Source organism: Platalea leucorodia (genome assembly GCF_965183815.1).
Source record: "Platalea leucorodia genome assembly, chromosome: 2".
In the NCBI taxonomy this organism is placed as follows: Eukaryota; Metazoa; Chordata; class Aves; order Pelecaniformes; family Threskiornithidae; genus Platalea; species Platalea leucorodia.
In genome coordinates, this window is record NC_138824.1 from 120,341,611 (window position 1) to 120,367,791 (window position 26,181).

Below are 26,181 nucleotides of genomic sequence, written 5' to 3' on the forward strand. Positions count from 1 at the left end.
TGAAGGGAGACACACAGTACTGCAGGGCAAAGAGAGAGGGAAATGGTCATGGGGATGTTAGAAAAAGCGGTTAAAAGCACGCAGCTATTCCAGCAGGGTTTGCTTTGCATATCTGGCTCAGAAAGGAAAGCAGAACCTTTCTCTCAGTAGGAATCAGAAGCATCAGAACTGCCTTGCGCTGCCCAGTCCTGCTTCCTGAAACCATCAGCAAGCAGAGGCACTGCAGAGCTTTCTCAGCAGCACAAGGCAGAGCATTACAAGGCAAAGTATTGCAGATGCACACCTAGCTAGATGGCACAGCCCCCCCTGAACAAACCAGGGAAACTGCATGCACACGGAGTTATCTTTCGGGGATTTGTGAAGCCCGTTTCAGTAGTATAGGAGACAGCGCCTGACACGCAGCAACACTCTCTCACGCAAGACTCCTGGCTGTATGAGATTTCCCATGTGCGCTGTTTTGCTTTTAGGCTAGCGTGGGTGTGTTACGTGCTACCTTAGCAACAGCGACAAATGCATGCCGCAGCTGTAGCCTTCTCCTCTTTGCAGCAGCAGAGCACCCCCAGTTTCGTTGCAGACAACAAGATGTGCAGCTCTCCAGGGAGCTGACCCTGTCCTCTCCAGGGAGCTGACCCTGTCCCCCAGCGCCGCAGGTTCTCAGCGCGCTGGCACTCAGTCTGGGCACAGATGCGTGAGCTGCAACTGAAGCAGACGTGTCTTCCCTACTGCCCTCCGCTCCAGTGCGTTTCTTCTGGCCTCCAGAGAACATCGCCTGAATCAGCCTGGCAGGAGCAGGATCAGCCGCTTCACGCCAGCCCCCTCCCTCGTTTCTGGAGTCAGATGGCTCCCACTGCTCAAGGCTTTTCGCTGAACTTGAATGCTGGAGGGGTGTCCGAGTGCTTTGTAAATACACAGAGAAAACAAATGCCGTAGTCAAGGCATCGGTATCCATTAATCACTTACGGAGGGCTGAGGAAGGATTTAAGAGAAGTCTCACAAAGTGAGGGTGTGGGGGGAAGAACCACCCAAGCCAATATTAATGTTGCAACTAAAAAAAAATAAAGGTAGTAAAACCATGTGAGACATAAAAAATATGGAAATTCAGTTTCTTGCACAATTTTGATTCTGCCCTGGGTTTCATCCTCTGTTGAACTTTGGGACTTGTAAAAACATGTTTTTTATATATATAGATATATAGATGCACATACATCTGTGCGTGTGTTCCCCAAATATATTTAACAGTCCTTTTTTTAATGCTTCACCAACACATATGCCTGACAACAAAGTATGCATTTAGGGTGCAAGTATTTATAGATACAAAATTCTGAGACAATTCTACCATTAAAAAAAAAAAAGTCCTAAAGAGGGCTACTTCTGGAGGAAAAAAAAAAAAACATTTGTTGGAACATTGCCGAAATCGTCAAATGTGTATTACTCCCCACGTAGGAAGGAGGAAAAGAGGGCATTTATCCTCTCGCTTTCAATTGCAGGGCAACAACAGATCGCTTACATGTTCTTCTGTGTTTTGTGCTGTCTTTAAGAACTTTGGACTTCAGTTGTACGTAGAGTGCTGCCAGCCCGATAACCCACCGGCAGGCCAAGAGCCGGGGGCCGGCTGCTGGCCCCGCAGCCTCCCGCGGCCGCTGAGAGCCGGGGCGGGCAGCGGGACGGCGCCGCCGGCAGCCCCTGCCCCGGGCAGGTTTGCCCCGGGCAAGGGCAGGCTTTCCAAGGGGCTTTTAACGACCGGAGGCACCCCGCTTCCCCGCCCCGGGTTATTCACCAGCGCAAAGTCAGGTGATTAACGGGAAAGGGAGGTGGAAGCCGACGCTGCCGCCGTCCGCGCCGCCCCCCGCCGCGGGGCCGCGGCCCGTCCCGCCCCCGCGTCGGGCGGGGGGGCGCAGGGGGGCGGGTGTGTTTAAGCGCTGCGGGCGTGGGGCGATGCCCCCCTGCAGGGAGCCGTGACCGCCTTCAAAACAGATGCGGCCACCGGGGAGCGGGAGCCGCCCTGCCAGCGCTTCCCCTTTTGCTGGACTCGGCGCCTTCCCCCTCGCCGCCCCGGCCATGTTAGTCAGCCGTTTTATTCAGCCGTTACGGCAAACACCACCTTCGGCTCTGTGCATGCCGAGAAAAACAAGCGCCATGACCCGCGAGCTCAAGCCGTCACGGAAAATACGCCCCGATAATTACTTAAGACGCGAGCTTTGTTGAGGCTATTCCCGCGGGCTGGCTCGGTCTCCCCGGGAGAGTGCAGGGAGCGGGGCCGGGTCCCGGCCCGTGGCGCCCAGCCTGCCCCGGCGGACCCCCCGCCCGGCCGGCACCGGCGGCCCGGCCTGAGGCGCCCAACGGCCGCCCGCGAGCAGCGCCCTCCGCCGCCGCGCGGCGGCGGCGCGGAGCAGGGGCGCGCGTCACCACGCCCGCGCCAGCCAATCAGCGGCGGGACGGCGCCCCCTCCTCCCCCGCGCGTCGCGCACCGCCCCGCCCCCTGCGCGGCGCCGCCCGCCCGCCCGCTGCGGCGACCGGCTCCGGAGGCCGTCGGGCTGCCTGGCAGCGTTCCCCGCCGCCGCTCCGCCATGTGGCTGCTGGCCGCTTGGGTGCTGCTCAGCGCCGTGGGCGCCGGTGAGTTCTCTCTCCCTGCCGCGGCGGCCCCGGAAGAGGCGCCGGGGCTGGAGGGGGGTGAGGGCAGGGAGGCAGGGCCGCCTCCCCCGGTAGGCGCAGCCGTTGGGCGCGCGGGAAAGGGAGGGGCGGGTGTCGCCCTGGCGGCGGGCCGCGGGGGGAGGACGGGGACGAGGGGCGGCCGCTCCCGCCGGGCCAGCGGAGCGGAGCGGCAGACGCCCGCCCTGCCGCCGCGGTGGCGGGGCGGGGTGCAGCTCTTCCGCTCGGCGTGGAGGCTGGCATCGCCCCTGCCTGGAGCTCCCGGCTGTCGCCGGTGGCCGCCCAGCAGCCACGGTGGTAGCCGGCGTGTGCGGGGCTGCCGTCCGCTTAGCTGTAGCTCGCCATCCGTTGCGGGGCGGGGGGGTGTCCTCCAGCCTTACCGCCTCCCTCGTCCTCCCCGGGCCCGGGGGTGGGTTGCTTCTTGCAGAAGCTGCGGGGGAGAGGAGGGACGCCGTGAGCAGCGCAGAGCTCCTCGTCTGCTTGTGCCGAGTAGCGTTAGGGAGGCTTGGCTTAGCGTGCTCTTGTAGAAATAACGATGATCAAACTGGTCGTCTCCTGTAGAGTTTCTAGGGTTGACGGCATTTCTTGATCTTAAAGTTTGGGCGTCCTTGGTGATACCACTGAGATCTCGCAATCTAACTTCTTATTTTTCTGTGCCTCAGGAAGAAACTCGGTGGGGGGAGGGAGAGTTAAAAAAAATTGCAACACTTTCATTGAGGTGCAAATGCTAGATTGTTCTTCTGCACATCTAGACCTGCACGTTTAAAGCTAGTATCTAAATTCATGTTTGGGTTCCTGAGTTAGCATTAGACTGGCTTAAATGCTGAGTGCCCTAGTCAGTGAGAAATGCAGGTGTCCATCAGGTGCAACCACCAAGCTTAGCCAATGTTGACATGATGTGCAGTATTCCCGAATTTGCACTGCATGTATCCTTTGAAACAACCTTTCAGTGGCAGCTTCACGACTGCATATTCTTCCGAAGCTGCCCCCCCCAACTGCTTGGTATACGGCTCTAAAATTGTCACCTTTATGTGCCACCTCTAAGCTGATAATCCACGAGAAAGTTTGAAGCTAGGAGCCCACCTAAGTAGTCCACTGCGTGCAGGATTTGGGAACTGTTGACGAAGGGGTTTGATGACTGTCTCATATCACAACAAGAATGTTGGAAGTTGATAATGGAAATATCCGTAGTCAGCATTCAGGTTCCCTTTAGTGAGGTAGCCACCATGCAGCCCCTTCTACTAAAGCAGTCAGATCTTCAGAGGACAAAACCCGCAAATATTTGTCTGTGTGCTTCTGCTGGTGCCTGCCTGCAGCCTGCTTGTTATTTCCCCAGCACTCTGCTGGTGGAGCAGCTCACATGAGTACTTCTTAATTGGCTTCAGGCAAAATATGCCAGCTCTCATAGACTACACACCAGCAAACCGGTGGAATCGGTAATTTACAGCTCCCTGCCATTCTGTGCTGATGTTAGTGAGAAATCGTGATCAATTTGTTTAAATTCCTTCAAGATGGTTGTTTTTTATCTGCTTTGGTAAATATTTGGAAGTATAATTGCTTCCTTTAGTTGAAAATCACCTTTCGCAGTGGTGGGGCCAGCGGAGAATAAATTCTTCCTACAAAGTGTAAATGTGCTAGCTCTAAAGGAGGAAAAAAAGTAAAAACAAAAAAAACCAGCAACCCTACACTCAGGAACCTTTTATCATGAGGTAGTGTCAAAATAAAACAGATGTGAAAATTATTTCAGGAAGAACCACTGAAGCACTACAGCTTTTATTTTTCATTAGTGCATAGTTTTGGGTTTGGGTACAGCTTCCATTTGTTCTGCTTTTGTTACTTTTATTTTTTGAGGTACAGTTTAAAAAGTGCAACACAGTGAGTAAACCAGAGGATAATTCTTCATTGTTAAGTGCTGTCATGCATAATGCATATTCAGTCAGTTTATTATAAGCTTTTGGTATTCAGTAGTAATCCAGTGACTTGGGTGAGAATATTAAATCAGTGCTTCAAGGATCACTGTTTTTTAAATTTGATCCGAGACTGTTAGTTTGAAAAAATTGAGCTACTGCAAATAGTGACACAGCTGTTATTGATTTTTTTTTTTCTGCTCCCCCCCCCCCCCCCCCTTATTGAATTTAGTCATCAATATCACAATTCTGAGCTGGTTTAGACATGTGAAGATCAGTAGTTCCTCTGAAGTCACTGGAGCTACTCCAGTTTGTAAGTCTGTGTGCTTACAGTATTAGGGGTTGTGATCTTGTTTTACAGTACATATCTTTTCCCATATTTGGTTTTATCAAGTGGATATAGTCAAGCATTTTGAATGATTAATACCACTGGGACTTTGGGGAGACATAACTATTAGGACAGCTGTTAAATGAAGTTGTAATTTCACACAAACGAGGAAAAATATAGAAAATACAGGATTCAAAACCTTCATATTTTGCAGTCAAATTAGTTTCATTAACCTCTTTCTTCTGGTTCTTGGTGTAATTGAAATACTGATGTTATAATTTTTGGTATTCTCAAGAACTGATGAATGGGTCTTCATTTCAGATAAAATCTCAGCATAGGATTTACGTCTTTCTTGAAACAGTGGTCAGTCAGTACTATTTTAGAACTGTGGTGCAATGTGGGAGAGAAATGATAAAAACCAGCAGTGATAAAGTAATCCCGTGTGATGGTGATTTTTCATTACCTGCATTGAACGCTATTGTTAGTAGCATTAATCACAACGATTTATAATACAGGGCGTTGTTACAAATTCTCCATTTTCAATTCTATTGTGCATACACTCAAATACTAAGTATGTAATAGTCTTATTTAATATATGGTATTGTGTGCGCACCTCCTCCATCGGAAAGGAAAAGAGAATTTGCAAGAAACGATCTAAACCTATGGGCATTTGGCTCCACCTTCAGAGATCAGAAGGAACAAATGACAAACCTTTGTTGACTAAGCTGCCTCGCCTGCCTTCTCTCAGAAGTGTAAAAGTAGATTTCCCCCCACGCCCCCCAATAAACTGTGAAGGATGCTTGTGTGGAGCTGATGCCTGGACCTCCGTTTTTAGATACCTTTGTGATCAGCAGAAAAATTTGAACATCAGTGGGACAACCTCTGGATAGTTATGTGTATGCTTTGCAGAAACCAGGTCTTAATGCAGTATTTCTGCATATGGCATTTTAGGGGAAGCGTCCAGGTAAGTGTCAGCCCAAAGTTTTATTGAAGTTTTATTACTCTTTTTTTTTTTAAATTCATGATAGGTTATGTTATCTGTACATTAAATGAATGTGAGAATGGCTACGTGTCTGTAGAGGGGCTGTGGTAAAATCGTAATAATGCTTTTTTTTTCTTTCTTTTGTTACTCCCTTAAAGCATGGTTCTCTTTTTGTCATTTCACAGGAGAGTTTGTTTTGTTTTCCCAAGTCACACGTTGTAATGCTTTTTTCTTTCTTCTCTTCTATATTAAGAAATAATTCTGAGTGTGTCAATTTTCATTTTTCTTTATAGGTTCTGCCCAGTTGATATTTAATGTGACAGACGTTGTTGAAAGAACTGTCTGTAATAAAACTGTCATTCTACCTTGCCATGTGATTAATCTAAAGGAGAACAATTCAAATGTCATGTTTGTTACGTGGAAAAAACAAGGAAAAAGAATTTTTTCTTTTCATGGAGCAAGTCAGGAGTTTTTCAGAGATGAAACGGTTCCATCAGCTAAGTTAGTATCTCAGGCGGATTTACCCAAGGGTGATGCCTCTCTAATGCTTGACAGTGCACAAGCAGATGTTGGAAATTACAGTTGTGAAGTAACAGAATCAAGCAGAGAAGGAGAAACAAGAGTTGAACTTAGAAACCGCTCAGGTGAGTTGCCTGCAATTGTTTTAGAACCTCTTGGGAGAGAAAACAAGCAAAAATCTTACAAGAAAGGGAAAAATAATGAATATGACAAGGTATTACTTTAAATTAAAAGTATAAAAAATGTAGCCCCCAGGCCTTCTAACTTGAATGCTAATATGAGTTATTTCAGATTAAGTTATAGGGGAGTGCTTCTGTGGGAAAGATCTGAACACATTTTTTCATTCCATAATAATGTCTGAAGATCACTTGTCTAACATAGTAAAATCTAGATTATATAGTTGGTGATTTTTTCAGCACCCTCATGTTACTGCATTACATACTGAAACATATTCTTAATATCTTTGCAATGCTGAGATGTATACATCCATCACAGTGGCTGCAGAGATCTTTTCTTTGAAGAATGGCATCTTGCAATCTTTAGCTCTGCTGGAAAAAATTACAGGTAGAACTAACAGAAATTCTGTATGAGAGCTCTAAAACTTGATCTGAAGGTATGCAGTTTTCCAGTGAGGCTGGAAATGCTACTGCGAGATGGTAACTGGTTACAGTTGCCTAGCATTAAATGTCATCTTCAGAAGACGATGTTTAAAATAATGGTGACTAAGCGATGAATTTCTCATTTAGTGAGCCATTTTACCATATCTTGTCAGGCGCAGCTCATGTGCTCTAGCACCTCAGCTATTGAATAATGGGGTCCGCTGTACATGCGTGTGCAGTCTGTCTAGTGCTCTGCAGAGGTGGCAGTTTCACTGAACGTATGTGTGTATTATTTATCTGTTCTGCACGGGAGACTTGCTCCTTGCTTCTGGAGAGTTTCTCAGAAGCACTGAATATTACATATGCTCAGCACATGGAGTCTTACCTGTGCACTGTAGAATTGTCCTGGGATGTTTTTGCTATTAGTTTTTGTATTTGTCATTAAAATATTTATGAAATTCAAACAGATGTTACTTGTGTCCTGCTGCAAATGTCTGTGTAATTCACAGTTGGGTCTAATTATTGAGTTAACCATATACGCTGCAAAACAAATGTGATCCTGAAATGGACTGAGAGGGGCACAGCCACTGAAAGTGCGAGGATGCTACAAAATCGTTCGGTTCTTAGAACACTGCAAAAACAGGGGAAGAGGTATAGGCAGTTTCCTGCCGTCTGTTGTAGCTTCTTACTTAAACTTTTTGGACTGTTTTTGCCATTCAGTCTTAAGCTCTAGAAGAGGAAACAAGGCTTGAGGATGTAGTAGAATCAAGTCTGATTTGAAAGTTTTATTGTTTTATTTTTACTTTCTCTGTGTTTAGAATTTTGAAAGCGATATAAAGACTACAAAGCAGGAAACTGATATAATTTTTCTAATTTCATTTTCTAGTTGTCAGTTGCGGCGAGGAAAGTACCCCAACACCAAAGGAAAAATGTGGTTGGTGAATTTATAGTTGCGAGGTCACATTAGGTTTGAGAGTACATGCTACAAAATGTAAAACTTAGTCTTATGTTTGAGGGTTTAGCTGAAGGTAAAACAGTCACTTGTTCTCTCTTTAAATTCTTCTGCATAATTTCTTGTTATTTCTTCCTCAGTGTTCTAGCGAGACTCTAGAGATAATAAGCTAATAGAGGAAGGTGTAGCAAGTGAGTTTTGAAAAGGGTTAGTGAATAATGGAAATCCTGTACCAGTCTTCATGCTGTCATTTCTGAGCAATGGATTCATGCTGCCACTATTAATATGTTCCAATTGATGCTTTTACAAAGATAGGCTTATGAGAGCCAACCATTCTCCATCTCACTTTACAGAATTCCTGGATTCACATAGGAAGTGGATAGCAGAGTGAGCAAGACTTACATGCTAGTGCCCTTGTCTTGGGGCACACTCTCCTGATCAGTTATCTTCACAGGAGAGTGACTGTAAAGTTTCCCCTTTTTTCTTTTCTTTCCTTTTCCTCTCTTCCTCTTTTCCTCCCCTCGTTTTCTCTTTTCCCCTTTTCCTCTCCTCGTTTTGTCCTTTCCCCTTTTCTCCCCCCTCTCCCCCCCCCATTTACTTTCCCCCTCCCTCTCCCCACTCTCTCCCCATGTCTGGAAGTCTCTCTTGTTAGTTTGGAACCGACTTCCTTATCTTGGCTCTCAAAATAATACTTTTTGCCAGGAGTTTACTTTATTGCTATGAAGCACCAGAGTAAGGGAAATGTATTACCAGGAAAATGTGTTCAGCTGTTTCTCTTAGTTGTATGTTGCATGTACCACCAGTATTGCAAGCATTTCCATACAATAAGCGCTTTGGGACTCTGAGGCTGGACCATACGTGGTTCCATGTTGCATGCTGAAGTCCTAGCAGATACCAGGCTTCATGGCTGCTTTTTTTCTATTTGTAATACCTGCTGGTGTCACCTGGAAATGCTGCAGAGGAAGCGAAGCTGCTTTTCAGTCTCTGCTTACAGATACTTTCAATTCATTAATAATTCTCAGTTACATTGAACACCATAAATGGGATTTGCCTGTAAGTTTTGGCTAATCTAGAGAATAGCAACTGTGCATTGAAGTTATTGTTCAATATTAGTTACTTTTTTGAAAATGCAAATGAAGCAAAAAGCCTTCCTTTAAACAGTTAATTAAATTAGGCTTCTTTTGGTGATAAGGAAGTTGGCAGATATTCCTCCGTTTCTCTGCCTTTAGTATATTTTGTGATTGCCTTGTATTTATGTTGTATCTTCTTCTGTGACCCCTTGCATGGGGAGGGGAGGGGAGAGGGAGGAGGGGAATTTGTGAATTGAAAACTGTCCTCAAGGTGTTTACTTGGCATTGAAAGTTATGAGGTATTGCTACTTAATTCCATGTTTCTGGGGCTGCAGATACAGCTTTTAAATATGGAGAGTAAGTGCAAGGAGTATGCATCTAAATGAAGATTAGAAATTTCTTTGGAAGCAAGCATGCAGGCAGAGGAACAGTAGCAAGTATAATGTAAGAAACGGAGACTTTGGACTCCACTGAGTGAGTCTAAATGGAATTATGAGCAGAGATGCAAGCATCAACTGCATTTTGCGGTTCAGTGATGTTTTCAGAATTTTATGTTGGAAGGTGGCTTACATGGTCTTACAGCACAAGTGACTGAACAGCCGAAGGCGTCCAAGATGCAGGGGAAAAAAAGCTAAATGGATGATGGTGGGAAGACCTAAAGGAAAACGTGTGATTTCTAAAATTAACAAAGCAGTATTTTGCTCTCACTTAGGTTAGCTCCCATATTCCTTATCACACATCTGGATTTCTTCAGGAATTACAGCAGCTGGAGGTAGAATAGAATAGCTGGGGAAGCATCAAATTGTACTTTTATATCTTCCCCAGCTTCCCTGCTTAGCCTAAATACACCATTTTTCTGATCTACTGTGCTGTTTGTAGTTCTACAAGCTAACTAGCTTGTACTGCCAGACAATAGCATAAAGATATCCTCTGCTGCAGTGGAGGTTATGACCTCCAGTTTGGAAATGTTAGGGTAACGAGAAATACTGAAAAAATAGGTTGTCACGCACAAGATCAGAGTGAAAAATGCATAGGTAGAAGTCTTAGCTTTCTTAGCCTGTTATAACTCTTAACACTGTTACATACAGCAATGAGCAATCTACAGCATAGCCTGAAAGGAGCAATAAATGTAAAGCTAATAAGCTCAGTTTTTGTTTTCTTCCTACCATTTTTCTTTGTTTATTCTCTAGGATCATGGTTTATTCTGGTGGAAAGGGCTATCATCATTGCGTTGCTGTTCTTAGTTATTATTTTGTGTTCAGCTCAGTTAAGTGTGATTGGTAAGTATTGACTCTTTAATTCTTTGCAATTATTGATTTGTCCTAAAATCACTTGCTTGCATAAAGGCATCTGTGCAAGATGAAATATGGTACTTACGTCTAAAAGATGTCTGGTAGAATTGATCCAGATAATACAGAGAGGGGTGGTATGTCTGCTTTGTCACATAACATGGTGTTTGGTTTGCCCTGGAATCCTCTCCTGATCATCCACACTGTGTTACTTAAGTTCATTTTTGGGCTTTCTTTTGGCATGAATCAGCTAACACGACAAGGGAGTTAACTCATATACAGTTCTCAAGATAGTTCCTAATAAACACTGTTACTTAGAGGCTTGGTCAATAAGAGTGCACCAAGCTATGCTCTTTTGTGCTACATAGTCTTCCATTTCCTTTTCAGTGAGCCTTGCACTCTTTCAGGACACGTAGCATGCGTTTTTGGCATTAGGCTACGAAAACACTAGTCTGGCATAGCATTTGCAGAGTTTGGGACCTTTGAACTGAAACCAAACATGACCTCATCAAAAAGCTGTGTGTTTTGGGGCTTCAGCATGCCACGTGGTGTCCCGGTCACGCGGTGTGGACGTGGGCGCTGTGTTGAAGGGGGTCTAGCCCTAAGCCGTGGGATCTGGGCCAGTCTGCTCTATTTGCTTGGAGGCCAGGTGTTGCTTCCTGGGGTTAAGATTTTTAGCGGCTGTATGTCTTTGTAGACAAAGGTATGACGTGCAGCCTAAAGGGTCTGTGCTTAGAGCTAGTCTGCCATGTGGCGATGTTTCTGCTGCCAGTACTATTGCAAATGATGTGAGCTTCTTTTGCATGTGTGTAATTTTTGTGGGGTATAATTGATAATGTCTACTGTTACTGGTTAGGACAAGGAAGCTTTTCTTCACTGTTGGTTCACCATGACATGGAGTCATTAGAAACAGAAACATGTTTCATTTTATGGTCATAAAATCAATATTAGAGAAAGATGGTGCTCTCTCCTTAATGTAAAATTGTTCATTAGTCTTTTAGCACTGGCTGAGTTATAATTTAACACTGACATCAATGATTTTGTTAAAATGTTTTCAGAGGCAATACGTTCACCACTGTCAGACATCCTCAGATCTTCTTTATACACTGGTGTCCAACGTGTGCAATGTAGCGTGTGCTTCATGTCCTAGTCTTTCAGATGGTTCCCTGTGGTGCAATTTGCTACATCAGTCTTTGAGTTTTTTTCAGCCTTTTTCAATTTGTAGACTTCTGAAAAATAAAAAAAAAAAATAAAAGATTTCTGTTTGGGGTCGAGTTCATAAGAAATGGAAAGAAATCGCTCTCGGTGATTTATAGTAATCACATACATATTGAGCCATCTGTATATAATTTCCTTTATTACCTTTTGACAAACCTCTGAAAGTGGTATGTGACTCTTCAAAGGTCCATCCGTGGTCAGAGGTTGACAACTAATACATATTTTAAAAATTATTTTATTTCCATAGTGTTAGATTCCTGATTTTCATGATTGTTTATAATGGTTTAGGAGTCTCTGATTTGTTCTGGTATGTTCAGGAATTGTCATTCCGTCCATTCATTGCAGCATTTTTAGCATTTTGATAGGAAAGTAATAATTGACCTGAAATAAGCATGGCTATGTCCATGGAGAAGCACTGTCATTTTACAGGAGTAAGTTGAGCCTGCTTGGATTTTATTGCATCAGTGCACTTTATTGTGGATTCTGTGACCACTCTGGGGAAAAGTAATCATGCTACCTCTAACTTAATAAATGTGGGTGTACTGACTGTTTGGGGTTTTTTTGTTTTCTTTTGTTTTGGTTTTCTTTTTTCCGTTCTTTGATTTGCATTGGTTTAGTTAACCTGTGAATCCAGGAATGCTACAGTATACCTTTAAATAGTTCATTAAACTGGGCTTGATTTTTCTGTGTAACACTTGGGATATATATGTTTTCTTGGGTTTGTGTTTTATGGGGGGGGGGGTGTTTTTTGGGTGGGTGGGTGGGTTGATTGGTTTGGGGTGGGGTTTTTTGGTTTTTCTGCTTGCAGGATTGGCTTTTAGGATTTAAGTATAGCATATCCGTTATTTATTTTTGCCTTTGTGTCTTGCTTTCCTTATTTAGCATATTTATAATATGAAAAAAATGTGAATTTCCAGTACAGATATGCAAGAAGTTTTTACTATTACTACTATTCCAAATAAGTTTTTGGTTTAAATGACAGTAGTACTTGGGAGTATGACTGGGGTCCTGTTGTGTTAGACAGTGTGACTATAATGAAAGATAGAGTTTTAATTACAAGAGAGACTATTCTGTAACCCTTCCATAGATAAGATACTATTAAAGATTTTGTCATATGTACCCTCTAGAATATTTACTGTATCCTCGTGATATATTTTTTGTGCTAACGCTGTGCATGTAAGCGGGATGTTAATTCTGTATGTGCTCCTTGTTTTTCTTTTTGATGTTACTTACAGTATTTGTTTGTTCTCTGTTTGTGACTACCAATTTCAACATATACCAAGATTGTTGGTATATTAATTTTCAAGCTTGGAGCAAGAGCTGCCTTTTTTGTGTCTTAGTTTCAGCAGTGTATAAGGCAGAAACAAACATGGCTTATTATGATGTTGTATTTGTACTGTTCCTTCTTTTCCAAAGACTACTAAAGTGCTGCTGCTTTGAAACCCTCCACTGGAATCAGACATTTCTGAGATGGCAGCTATTTAGCAGTGCAGTTTTACTGAAAATTAGTCTTGTCTATGGTGTCTGAACATGTAGGCCATCCCATGTCTACTCATCCTCAAAGCATTCTGGTGAGATGGGAACATCACCCAGTTCACTTGGGGATGGAGGTGGTACATCTGAGCTCACACAGTGTCACAGTGAAGAGAATTAAACCTGGAATTTCTAAATCCCTGTCTGACACTCACCTGAGTAACAGATTCACTGTAACATTATTTAAATGTCAGTAGTTCATCTGCTTGAATTAACCTGTACCATGTCCCAAAGTGATTTTGATAACATATCACCTGAATTGTATAGAAGGTGGAATTAAGAATTTGACTAAACCACCAGTGCCAGGTTTCATTTATCTGAGTAAGCCATATTAACCATAACAAACAACGAGAACAAATGAAATCTTAGTAATATTTGTAGTTCTAATTTTTAGGTGTTTGTTTCTTTTAGGACAACAGTCATAACATCTGTGTATTTTAGTGAGAGAATCTGTGTGTCTGATTCTTTTCCTCTCTGTCTCTCTTTGTTTTGTCTTCAAGCATTACGATATGAAATTGAACCTCAGAAGAAAATGGGTGTTATTGTAGCAGGTATCATCTTCACAGTTGCTGCTGTTGTAGGCACTGTTCTTTTTGTCCAAGGTAAGCATATTAAAATTGCCTTCCTAGTTTAAGGGAATAAGAGCACAAATTAATCTCTTCCATGCAGTAGTATGGAAATTAGTACCACCTATTAATTGCAATCTACTAATTTTAATATTAAAAAAGTAAATTATAGAATATGACAAAAACAACGTTGTGGTTGTCAGGCCCTCAGATGATCATAGGGAGATACAGGCTCCAAATTTATTTCTATTTTCTGTCCTGCTACCTTGGGTGAATATTAGGGGCTAGGGAGTGACTTCTGGTGCTTCAGTGGGATTTTTTTTCTGAACCCTAAGAACTCGATGATTCTAATAATTTACTTCTGTTGCTTTGTGCTTTTTTCCGATCAAGGATTTCTGTTTTACTAATTTCCATACAAATGTTTGCAGATGGCTATACTGCACAGAATCAAGCTGGTCTTGGCCTAATTGTAGTCCCTGCTGTCATTTTGGTACCGCTTCAATACTTAATGTTTGGAATTGGTGAGTATTTATTTATTCACTAGCTCAAGAACACACAGGTAGAAAAACTGAGCTCCTTCCCCCCCTCGGCATAATCTACATACTATTTTCATTTTTATAAATGGGTGCTATGATAGCATGCTGGGTTCCTGACCTTCCTAGTATTCAAAATAAAATGTTTAACCTGTGTTTGTTTGGCTAAGTTCCTTCAGGGAAGAAGTATAAGTTACCTGCTTGAAAAATGAGATACAGGGTAGGACATCTGAGTGATTCCTACTCTTTCTTCCTGGGTCTTGGGAGTGGGATGAATAACTAACTCAGAATGTACGTGTTTCATTTATTCTACTTACAGTTTATTTATAATTTTATTTATATATACATATATTTTTATATGCGTGTATGTATACATACAAGAGCCCTGAGTGACTTGCAGTGACTCTTGAGTTTTGTTATCAGACTGGCTGGCTAAGCTTGGAATTTAGGAGAATCTGATTTCTACCTTTATGTGAATGACCTACCTTTTGTATCTCTTTAGTTAATCTTTAAAAATTACAATTCTGTTTATCTTTCTGTCTTTCCCAGTTTTCGATAGTCTACCACAAGCAACACTTGCTCTGTTAGGTTTGCAAATTCTTGGATATATAATTGCCGTGGTTGGTTTTGCACTGTGTGTCTCAGGTAAGCAATTTATCTTCTGTAAAAGTGTCTTTTTACTTTTGTCTGTACCTGATGTTTGATTATTCATAACACTAAAATGCTGTGAAAATGGCTTCGCTACATTGAGTGTTAGCAAGTAACTTCTGTGAATGTACTTTAGGACTACCATGTTAGTTTTATCTGGTGAAAGAATAGCCTAAAGGCAGTATTACATATATCAGCTTCATTAGTACGACTATATCCAGCATGACTGCATTCTATGAGCAGTTGCTTTAAAAAAAAAAAAAAAAAAAAAAAAAAAAAAAGTTAATTGTTTTAATTTTGCAACAGGTGGTGCCCTACTGAGTCACCTAAAACCAACATTGACCTTTATTACTGTTATTCTTACTGAGGCCTAGGGTATTTAAACTAGACTTGTATTTAAACTAGAGTCATAATAATTTTTTCATATTCAATGGATAAATCTGAAATTCCTTGTTAATCTCCACTTGCATGTGGCTGATAACAGAGTTGCTTGGAAATGAATACCATTGAAACAGCCTGAGAAGGCAAACGGAGAGACAGTAAACTTGGAAGTGTTCTTGGACTGTTTTAAGTCTGGTTGTTGCTGGCATTCTGTTCCAGCACTGAAAAACAGTCCCAGTTGTAAAGGAACACCAACTGAACACTGCAGACAGCCATACCCCATATCCCTGCCTCTAACCTTCCCTTTGTCCCCTGCCTGCCTTCCCCTCTGCCCACCAGAAAACCACACAGCAGAGAAAAGAGTGAGTTGAGGACTAGGCATCCTTGGCAGCGTATTTAGTAGTAGAATACATACTCGTGTTCATTGGAAGCATTTCATACCCCGATTTATTGTTTCTTAGAGACATTCTTCATTTTAATAGTTTACTTGGTTGGGGATTTAAGAAAAACTCTTTCTCCTTGAAGTGGTTTCTAAAGGGTTGTCTAATCAGGGTGAAATGATAGACCTTTCAGTGGAGTTGTGATTTGAGTTTTATGCTTAGTGTTCAGTATTTACAAAAGTATTTGTGAGGGGCACCCGAGTATTGTCAAATGTAATAGTAAAATAAACTGATGGGAGATTTCTGGTAAAGCATTAATCCTCTAGAGTAATACAAAATGGAGGATGTTTTTATTATGCTCTGAAATGGAAAGTCTCCCTAGTTTGTCAGGGTGATCTTTTCACAGGTCAGATAAGGTAGGTGTTATCTGTATCTCTGGAAGTTTAGCTCAATGACCCTTAAGTGTCAGTAGAAACAGCTCATCCTAGGTTGAGCTCACGGGTGGTTGCAATGACTTCAAGTTCCTGGAAACAAGGATCAGAGAACAAGCAGTTTCTGTAGCGAACTATGGTTAGGTTGTAATAGCCTGTTCCTGCTCTGTGATATCCCTGTAAACATGGAGCACTCCTCTGTGGTGGATTTGCCTCAGAACTACCTTCATATTCTGCTCCCTTCTTCCTTTTTTAACTCTATTTTATTCTGTAAGCTAATGTAATTATAGTTCAAAACAATTGGGGTTGAAGATGTAAGTTTAAATTGAAAATACAATTAATGAAAGAATGTTGTCAGTTGCAGTGAATGACAGTAGAATAGCTAAACTGTAGTAGAATAGTACAGCCAACCAGGATAAATCAGTCAATGCCTCTGTATCGTTAAAGAATGTACGCTGAAAAAGAAAGATGCAGAAAGCTTTGAAAGGGAAATGAATCACATCTGTTTTTATCAGGCTTATTTATTGTAGTATTCAGTTATACCTGAAAAGAAAAGTTTTTGTGCTTTTACTTGTGTCCGATAAAACAGTTTCTTGTATTGTGTTTTTAACAGCCTGTCCTCCGTTACATGGGACTGTTGTGATTGCCGGCTTAGCTATTACAGCTATTATAAATTTGCTTAGCCTGGCTTACGTGTTTATTATGGGTAAGTAGCACCTAATAGTCTGCATTTTTTTTTAGCACTTAAATATTCAGAAGTGCAATTTTCTCTATTGTACTTTTCAGAGGTAGGCATAGCTTATTTGAACGTAAGGTGTGATTTCACAATTACATAGTTTAAAAAAATTACTGAAAAATTGTCTGTGTATATATTGGCTTTGTTTCATAGAAACTGTGGGGAATCTTGAGTAAAGCAGTTTATGGTTTATCATGATAAACTGTCTTGAGATCAACACAGCCAGGTTTCTTTAAGTAAGAGTGTTTCAGCTGTAGGAGAGATGTTGCTGTTTAAGCTCTCCATTTACACAGTTGGCTAGCTGAAGCTTAGAACGAAGAGAGCAAAAGGAGTTCGAGGACTCCATAGAGTGGGTTATGGGATGGTGCAGACAAAAGCTTGTCAGAACATGAATTTAAAGAAGCAAAATCTGCTTAGTGATTTCTACTGATTAGAGGTATGTTAAAATAAGAGCCATTTGAGTGCACACCTTTCGTTTTAGTGAATCCTGCTTTTTCTTATACTTAATTTTAAAAGCCAGGAGCAAAGAATAGCAATACTTTATTTCAGGAACTGGTCTGTGCACCAGATCTCAAAAAGATGAGAGATTTAAATGTATAAAAGCCAGCGAGGCCTGCTGAACAAGCAAAAACCACAGCAATGCTGTGTGATTGGAATATGGTGCAGACATCTCTAAGCTGGCACACCACAGCATGGCATTATGTGGACTTTACAGCTTGGGTCTGAGAGCAGAGTTACTTTGGTTCAAGCTGTGCATGAGGGCTCTTCAAAGAGCTTGTTGGTTTGGATGCAGAGCCATGCAATTGAGGATATACTGCTTCCAGACTCAAGCTGATGTGTATACAGTCAGCGCAGTCCCTAGTCTGCACTCAGCTATGCAGTCTTCCATGTTTAGTATGTGCCCACCATGTGTGGGCACGATCAGAAATGATACACCCTGAGACAGGGAGGATTTCCCTTAACAAAGAAATTAAGGCAGAATGCGTAATATTTGATATCTCAGAGAGAGGACGATGAGCCAAAAATGCAACAGAGGTGAAGCAAGTCTTTTAACAACAGTAAAAGTAATTTTTATTGACTTTGGGCTACTTGTATGTACAACTTTGATGCTGTGTGCTAATGGTCTGCATAAATATTGCATTTGTAGTTTGATTATGCTGACTGAAGAAGTCAAATATGACTGTTGAGGTAGATTCCAGCACACCAAAATAAGCACAAAGAATAGTGTGTAGCATAATTCATTTTTGGAGCTGAATGCATGAGTGAGACAATTCACAGACTGTATGTGATAAGATTATTCAGTTCCTAAACAGAGGAGTGCTTATAGGTTTTAATTATTTGGAGATCATCATATTAAGTAGTTTTGGAGAGGGGAAGCTTCAATTTTGTGTGTTGCTACTCTGTTCCAAGTTTTGTCAGCAGATATTTTTATTCAGTTGATCATGACATTTATTCATCTGCCTGGTCACTTTTTTGTCATTATTTTAGGTTCCAGAATGAAAGATCATCCTCGTCCAGGGGTAAGCTTAAAATTAATAAATTTGGGGTGACTAGATGGCTCAGGGGATTGTAGTGAGATACTGAACCTTTCTTCACTAGTTCGAATTCAGACCAGGTTGGTAGCAAGCAAAAGTTCTGGCTGTGTAACAGATGTCTAATGTTGAGTGAGTTGGTGGTCTTCATTGTCCCTATTGAGTGTGTCTATAGTACTGTAACTGCCACCCCTACCTAACAGCTACTCTGACTGTTGCGCCCAAATGGAGTTTCAGGGCCTGTCACAAAAAGGTGGTGGATGTGAAGGGAAGTTTGGTGTTCTTTTACAATGCATTCTTTCACATGAATTTATAAAGTCCTTTTGCTCACCTTAATGAAAATGCTTTTTCATTAAGGTGAGTGCAGAATACCATTGAATTTTTTCATCTAGGTGGCTTATACCAAAGACTTAGGGTTTTTTCCCATATGTTCTTTTACACCAGAACCCTTTAATATTCTCTTGAATTCCCAGCTATACGAATGCTATAGCCTTGATCTTTTTTTCTTTTCTTATTTTCCTGTGATGCCCCCTAATTTGATGAGACCATCTGAAAGCATAGTATCTGTCTTTAGGTCACACAGAACAAGTAGAAAAGCACTTTGTTTTTTTAAAGAAGGTTTTTCAGTTAGGTGGGGTTTTTTTGAATTCTAGAGTAATCATTCCTAAAACAGTAATTTTCACAGACTTATGCAGTGCTTTCTAGTGATCCATGAATGTGAACTGCATGATTTCTGAAGTTTTGTAGATGCAAGTAAAGAGGCACAACTGTAAAATACCAGTAAAATTTCCTTATAGCAGAGGAACATGGCAAATGCTAAGTCATCCCGTTTCTTGGCTGGCAGCCATCATTTGAGACACATTTCCAGGTCTCCTTTTCAGTCTACAGCCTGAGACTGTTGAAGAAAGATGGTTTCTAACAGTGGGACAGAAGAGCTGACCACAGTTAGGACAACAGATTTTTTTTTTTTTTTTTTTCCTTTGCTTTTTCTCATCCATTTTCATTTTAAGGAATAGTATTTCAGAGGATTGGTCTGTTACTTATGGAAGGAATATAAATGCACAGAGTTTAAAAAAAAAAAAAAAGGAAAAAAGAAAAAGGAGGTTCACAAAATTCATTATGTTATAAAAATGAGCTGAGAAGTGTATTACAGATACACTTCTTTCAAAACACAATCTTGCCTTTATCTAACATGCTCATGTTTACTTGTAGAATGGAAGCAAACAGGACAAGAGGAGATTTTTTTTTTTAACTTAGTTTTTGGTTGTAAATAAGCTTTGAAATAGAAACCAACACGCTAAATAACATCCTTTGTGGAACTTCGTTCTCTTTATAAGCTGCTCACTTTACAAGGTGGTTGTACACTGCAGCAAGGATCTGACAAATAAAGAAATAGCCACAATTATGTAGTGGTGAACACCATGTTACTCTCTGAATTGGAGACAGGAATGAAATCAAAAGAAATTTTTAAAACTTAGGCATCGTTGAAAATCTCAGCCACTAAAAATACAGATTTTGCAGCTGCAGTTAGTGCAGAGTCAGATACAGAGGAATTCAGGTGACAATAATTTGTGCCCATGAACTTACGGAAGTTACGGAAAGACCTAGTGGAAAATCAGTGTGTTAATATGTTGCTCGTTTCCGTTAAGGGCTGTTCAGCAGATATTGCTGTACTTTGAGGCAATAAATAGGTGTGAAATAATTTTGAAAATACACTTTGATTCTGTGTCATCTAAAGACTAGGAAAACTTAATGTTGGTGAAGTGCTTAATTTTGACACTGGGGCACACTTATAAAATGATGCATGATATTTTCTTGAATCTGAGGGGGAAAAGGTGCAAATTTTGAAATCTGCCATCTTAACCAATTACTGATCTTTTTAACATTTCTGTAGACTGCGTGTGTTGTTTCTGATGATTGTCTACCAGACTAAATGCACAACTGTGGTGTATTTCCTTTTGAGGAGATTACACCTGATTGCTTGGCTACTATTTTTTTTTTTTTTTTAAGTCATGCTGCTTTATTACTAACCATTGATCAAATCACAGAAATAATCAGGTTTTAGAGCTTAAAAGTAGTATCTGCATGCCTTTTACTGCCACCTAGAGGTATTTCCTCTGAGGAAAAATTTACAGTGGGGAAAAAAAGAATCTGGAGAATGCAGTTATTGACTGATATAATTTTTTTCAGAACTCTAGTCATTAATTTTATTAATGTTCAGCTTTCTTCATTTTTGTAGAATCACTACTTACTGTATATGTCAATTAGAGTAATTTAACTGTGGCGATCCAAAAGTAAACATGAAGGCTTTTTATACATATATATATTTTTAAATGTTTTGCAGAAAGCTGTAGAAGAACCACTAAATGGTAGGTGATATTCAAGGCTTATCTTCTAATTAAGTGATTAATTATGGAAAAAGGTCAAAAAATAATGGTAGTTCACAATACAACAGCATTGAGGTGGCAGATTGGTATATCAACTTATGTGGCTCTGAGTCAGTAAGAGTTTGATCTCTCGATGAAATTATGCCTGCAGAGAACAGACTGCTTGTTCTACGCTTCTGTGCTTCCTAGCCAGTGGCATTGTTTGACTGTTTTAGGACAAATCTAATATTTCAGGATGTCATATCCACCCTCTTCACTTTGCAAAAAGTCCGGCTTTTAAGAGGAAAAGAGGGACAGGTCTTGAAAGTTGATGTTAATTCTTTTTCATGAGCATTTACCATGGTGGAATACCTATGATTATAGCAAAATCTATCCTTCTCACTCTATTCTTTTGATATTTCTTTGGGTTGGGGAAGCTCTGCTATGGTGTTGGGAAACTCTGATAGCGCTTAAGTTGGGGGAAATTTATGGTGAGAAAGGGATGTCTCTGAAGTTTGGGGGTTTTTTTGCTATTCTGTTCACTAATTGGCATGCTGAGTAGTATAAAGTTCTAACCCGAATTTCAGAATTAATCTGAATGTTAATTATGAAGCATTTCTTGCTGTTTGGCTCATTACTAATCCATTTGCTTGGCTTTTAAAGATGCAAAAGGAGTGATGTTAGAATGATGGTAAGTCCAAGTATATCTTCAGATATTTACTTTAATTAACATGTATTTGGGGATTTTGATATTCAGAGTTACCCAGTGCTAATATGATGAAACTTGGAGGACAGGTTTCAGTGCAGGTGCTGTTCTTACTCAAATTATATTTTACTGAAAAGAAAGAATACATATTTTCTCTATCATGCATAGGGGAAGAATGTATATTTCTAAACAGTGAAGAGGATGAGTCAGAGGGAACTATTAAATAGTATGTTTCTGATCAAACTATTTGACCTTCCACATTTGTATGCTTCCTTTATGCTTATATAGTACATAAGATGCATGGACTGTTTAATTGGTGGTGGGTTGTTGTATTTGGTTTTTGGGGTGGTTTGTTGTTGCTGTTGTTAATATAACTAAGCCTTCTCTACGTATTTAATTGGTGATCTCCCGTGGAAGTTCACAGGAAAGTGGTTTAAAAGTAGACTTCCTCTCCCCGTCCCCCCTTTTAGATATTATTTACATTCTCTGGGTTTTGCTAGATTGTTTGTATTCCAGTCAGATTTCACTCAGTTTATTATTTTTCAGGCTCAGATAGTAGTGTTTAAAAACGAACAGAACTGAAACACATCTTAATAAAATTTAAGAACTGCTTAAATACTTCAAATTATTTTTGACAAACCTGAATTTTGAACTTTAAGATCTAAAGGTGCACTGTGGCTTCTGCCCATTGGTTATGCTTGATGTTTAAAGATCTACCAGATATTGTAAAGAAAGATGTATGCTGCAGTGTCCTGGCTGAACTTAACATTTCTTCCTATTTGAAATGTCCTCAATGCTGGGATTAGTCCTTCTGATTTTGTAATGGCCTGTAAGATTGCAACACCAACTACCTGTAAATAGACTCCTCTTAATATATAATAAGCCATGAAATGAGAGAGACTGTACTAACTTGGCCCAGAATTCCCAGACTGGTACCTAAAGCGGGTAGCCAAGTTTGCAAAGATTCGTGGTTCCTGTAGCTCGTGTCCATCAGAAGAGTAACAGAGTTTGCCTGGCCAGATTGCTTGCTTACTGAAGAGCTTAAATTTTAGATTAGATGCTCGGGTTTGAAAACAAAAACAGTCTTTTATTGATTCTTTTCTATTCAGAAGCTGTACTTCCTTTTCATGGGAGTAGGATAAAAGAGCACTTGTTGATGCTGTTGACACTTCTGTTTCTTCCTGGAAACTGAGAAAGCTTGTCATGAGGTATCACTACACCCTTAGCCTAGTACTCCTGCATCAAAATACAACATTTTGCTAGTCAGGATAAAGAGTGAGGTCACTCTAAATCTGTTAATTCACTTGGAATATTTTTATATCATGCCACTTCTGGAAGGCATGAATTGACAACGTGACAATAAATGAGTTACTAGTTAGCCCTAATTGGAAAAAGGTACGTCACTCGATTTTAAAAACAGGCTTCCTTACAAATACCAGGTACTGCTAGGTTTATGTTACTTATGACTACTACCTGATTCATCCAAATATGTTATAGGATTATTTTCTACACCAATAGGGATAGAAGCACTTTTGCAGTACAAAGGACAGCTGCACTGGTGTCTCCTAAATGCATTGATAAAATGCATACCAGTTAGTATAATCTCAAGTGGGAGGAGGGAAGGTAGGTCCTGCTTCAGAAGTGACTATTGCTTGTTCTTCACAGCAGTGGGTTGAGATCAGGAAACAAACAGATATTTGCCAGTCTTTGGCATTCAAAACTGACCAGAAGGGAGATAATGATGGGATCAATATGGTTACCACATACTGCTGAAGGACAAGTTTAGAGTTCTGCTTGGAGATCCAGTTTTAAATAAGTTGACTGTTTCATCTTGGGTCTCATTTAGGGTTATAAAAACCTGCCTGCTCTTCTAGTGCTGAGGTAGAACTTCCAAAAGCACAGAAATTACTAATTATCTATTTCATTTTGACTTTTAGGGTAGGGTTAGAATTCTGTCCGCTTTTTCTGCCTTAAAAGATGGCTCCTAAAAATAACAGAACGGCTTACAGGTCGAAGGGAAGGGCTCTGACATGCAAGCTGGAGGCAGGAACCTTTTGATCTCTACCTGCTTTCTACGTTAACCTTCCCTTGAAAGTTCATACACACGTTGAAGGCGTGAGTCAGGTGCTGAAGCACGCTAGCTTACAAAATGGCATGTGAAAGTAAACCAGCGCTAGGAGTAAAGACACGACAGGTCAGACAACTAAGGGTGGGAGCCGCTACAGCTTATTTCAGTTCATGAGTCGGAGCTCCAAGACAGTGTTGACTTTTCTGTTGTGGAGAGGCTGAAATATCACTTGCTGTTAGTACCACTTTTTTGCATTATTTGAGTGCTAAGCGTGCTTTCAAAGTTTGAAATAAAAAGAAGTCATTTTTTTAAGCTGTAACTTGAGTAGGCAGCACAAAATGTTGCCAAACAATCTTTTTTTTCTTTTTTTTTTTTATTTCCCAGAACTGAAGAGCTCTGTGATATGTGAAAAAGTACACCGTTGTTGATACACCGTGGCCTTGAAGATGCACTACTCAAAGAGAAGAAATTCAGGAAACTAGTTGTTTTGCATGTGTGGCAAAAGTGCTTTTGATATAAATGATGTAATTTTATAGTCACAGCAGTTGTAGCGAGAAACGTGTGTTTGCCCACATGTGATCTTAATTTTCTTTTGTTATGGTATATATGGGATAGTTGAGGGTGAGACTATAAAAAGCACTGTCCACTACAGGGTCTCCCTGCAGTAATCCTTAGTGGTATCATTTCCAGAAACTATCATTAATCACTGCTTTGATAATGGGCGTGCTCAGCCCAAAGATTGCAATACCATTTAGACTATTGTTTTCTTTATTCGTGTGCATGGGCGAGGTATGGTCATATGTCTGTGATACAAGCAGGAAGCAGAGATTGTGCAAATACATCTTTTCTGACATTCAGCAAAACTTTTATAAAAAAATAAATAAAATGCTTCTACACAAAGTTGCGTAAGTACAAAGTTCACTCCCAGCTCTCCTTAAGTTATTAACTGAGTTCTCCTACTTCCACGGAACAGTAGTATTCTTCTCTATGGATAGTAGTCATGTATGCTCTGGTGGCCGATATTTTAGTCCAGTGAGAGAGTTCTCCGTGCCTCTTCCGTATCCTTTGACAAGAAGCTGCTCAGCTATTGGAGCCTAATTCAGCACTGGAATTACGGAGCACAGCAGCTAGTAATTTTCATGCTGAATGTGGTTCTTGTGTGTGTTCATGTTGTGCCGTGTGTGGTACTGGAAGTAATTTCAGGCTTTCTTTACTCAGTGAATTTGTAAAACTCATGGAGGCTTCATAAAAATAGGAGCTGTCCTATTCAGTGTATTTTTGACAGAGTGTTAGAATCTGTTTTCTTGAAGGGAAAAAGGAGCTATTTCATTTCTGACCCAAGTTTGTGATGCTGCCGTTACGTTACAAATACGTAAAATAGAAAATAAGTAGGAGGAGCTGATGAGAAGTGAGGAGGCTCAATTTCTGTATATATGTGAGTGGTACAGTTAAAAGTCAATTTTCTAGGACTTGCACATTCCATGAGATTTTACCACGTTTTACAACTGTTTTGAGAATTGTTCCAATATAGTTGGCTGCTCTTGGACTTCATGTATACTTTGTAGGAATTTTGACACTGTCTCCTGTTTGTACTAAGGTAATATATTCCAAAGGCACACATGGCTTTCTCCTTCTAACAATTTAAAGCTTTGTTTGGAAAACTGTTGCCAAACAGTAATGTAGTAAAAATCCATGGTTTTAAAGATTCTGAGTAATTTGGCACGGCTCAGAGTTGGATGTTATGAACTAAGGTTCATATCCGTGTTGTGGGCACACGTTGCAGAGATTCACGTCTCTGCGTGTTGAGCTCCAAGTCTCGATGCAGACACCTTGCAACAAGAATTCAACAAACAAAATTGAAGTATCTGATTTTACAATATTTAGTCTCATGAACAGTCCTCTTGCTAGGGCTGCAGGATTGAACCGCTTAAAGCCCTCACTAAAATCAGTGGAACTGGCCACAGGGAAGAGGGTTATTCATATGATAAAACACTTTAAGAAACACATATGGTTTACACTTACTTTCATACCTTCAGGTTTGTCAGTGGGAGTATTCATATATGATTTGAGCTCCTGTATATGAATCTTTTGATACAGGTTTTTCCATAATCACAGCAACCTCTACCTAAAGACGGGAGATGACTCTCCATTAACAATTCAGTGTAAGAATTTACCTGATGAGGTATCATGCAGAGCTCCCTGTTTACAACTAGTGATTCCCTCTGGCAAGTTGAAAGTTGAGCAGCTGAGGAATAACAAACAAACCAGCTCGAATTCTGTTGCGGTATTCTGCCTTAGAAAAACCATTATGTATAATAGCTTTATGTGAACTTCTGTAAAGCAAACTGCAGTAGAGCCTGTTTGTGTCACTGTGGGATGAGGCCGAGCTGCTACGAGGCGTTGCTGAAACATGAGGAGCTCGGTGGCCGTGTGCAGGCTGCAGAATCAATTGCCCCAGAAATGGGAGAAGCCCCCCTTCCTGTTGCGTTAAGGGCTCTGCTCTGGATTTCTTGCGGGTACAAATTTAAAAGCAAGAGTTTAAAAAGTCATTGATATACTGAGCCCTTTCCCACCAGTTGTTTAAAACCAAAGTTGTTCATAACTGTATGCTTCCATTTGTGTGTGTACTTATGTGCGTATATATAAATATAGAGACATTTTAAATATCTATAGATCTATAGTCTTTACCCAACAAAATGTTTTTATTTATGAAATATGATACACTTTTGTAAATATTGTGCTAATATACTTAAAAAATAAAGTCCTTTTAAGTTGTTTTTGTGAGAGA

The 26,181-nt window shown here is 40.8% G+C and overlaps 1 protein-coding gene across 1 annotated transcript; it reads left to right on the forward strand.

Moving 5' to 3' along the window:
• Nucleotides 1–2,467: 2,467 nt before the first annotated feature.
• On the forward strand, nucleotides 2,468–26,181 carry CD47 (CD47 molecule). Its single transcript, XM_082331807.1, is given in 12 exon segments — nucleotides 2,468–2,613; nucleotides 6,160–6,510; nucleotides 7,871–7,918; nucleotides 10,197–10,286; nucleotides 13,547–13,648; nucleotides 14,041–14,133; nucleotides 14,695–14,790; nucleotides 16,599–16,691; nucleotides 18,210–18,241; nucleotides 20,598–20,622; nucleotides 23,778–23,803; nucleotides 23,805–26,181. Coding segments are annotated over 12 exon segments (1,035 nt in total). The 5' UTR covers nucleotides 2,468–2,567; the 3' UTR covers nucleotides 23,838–26,181.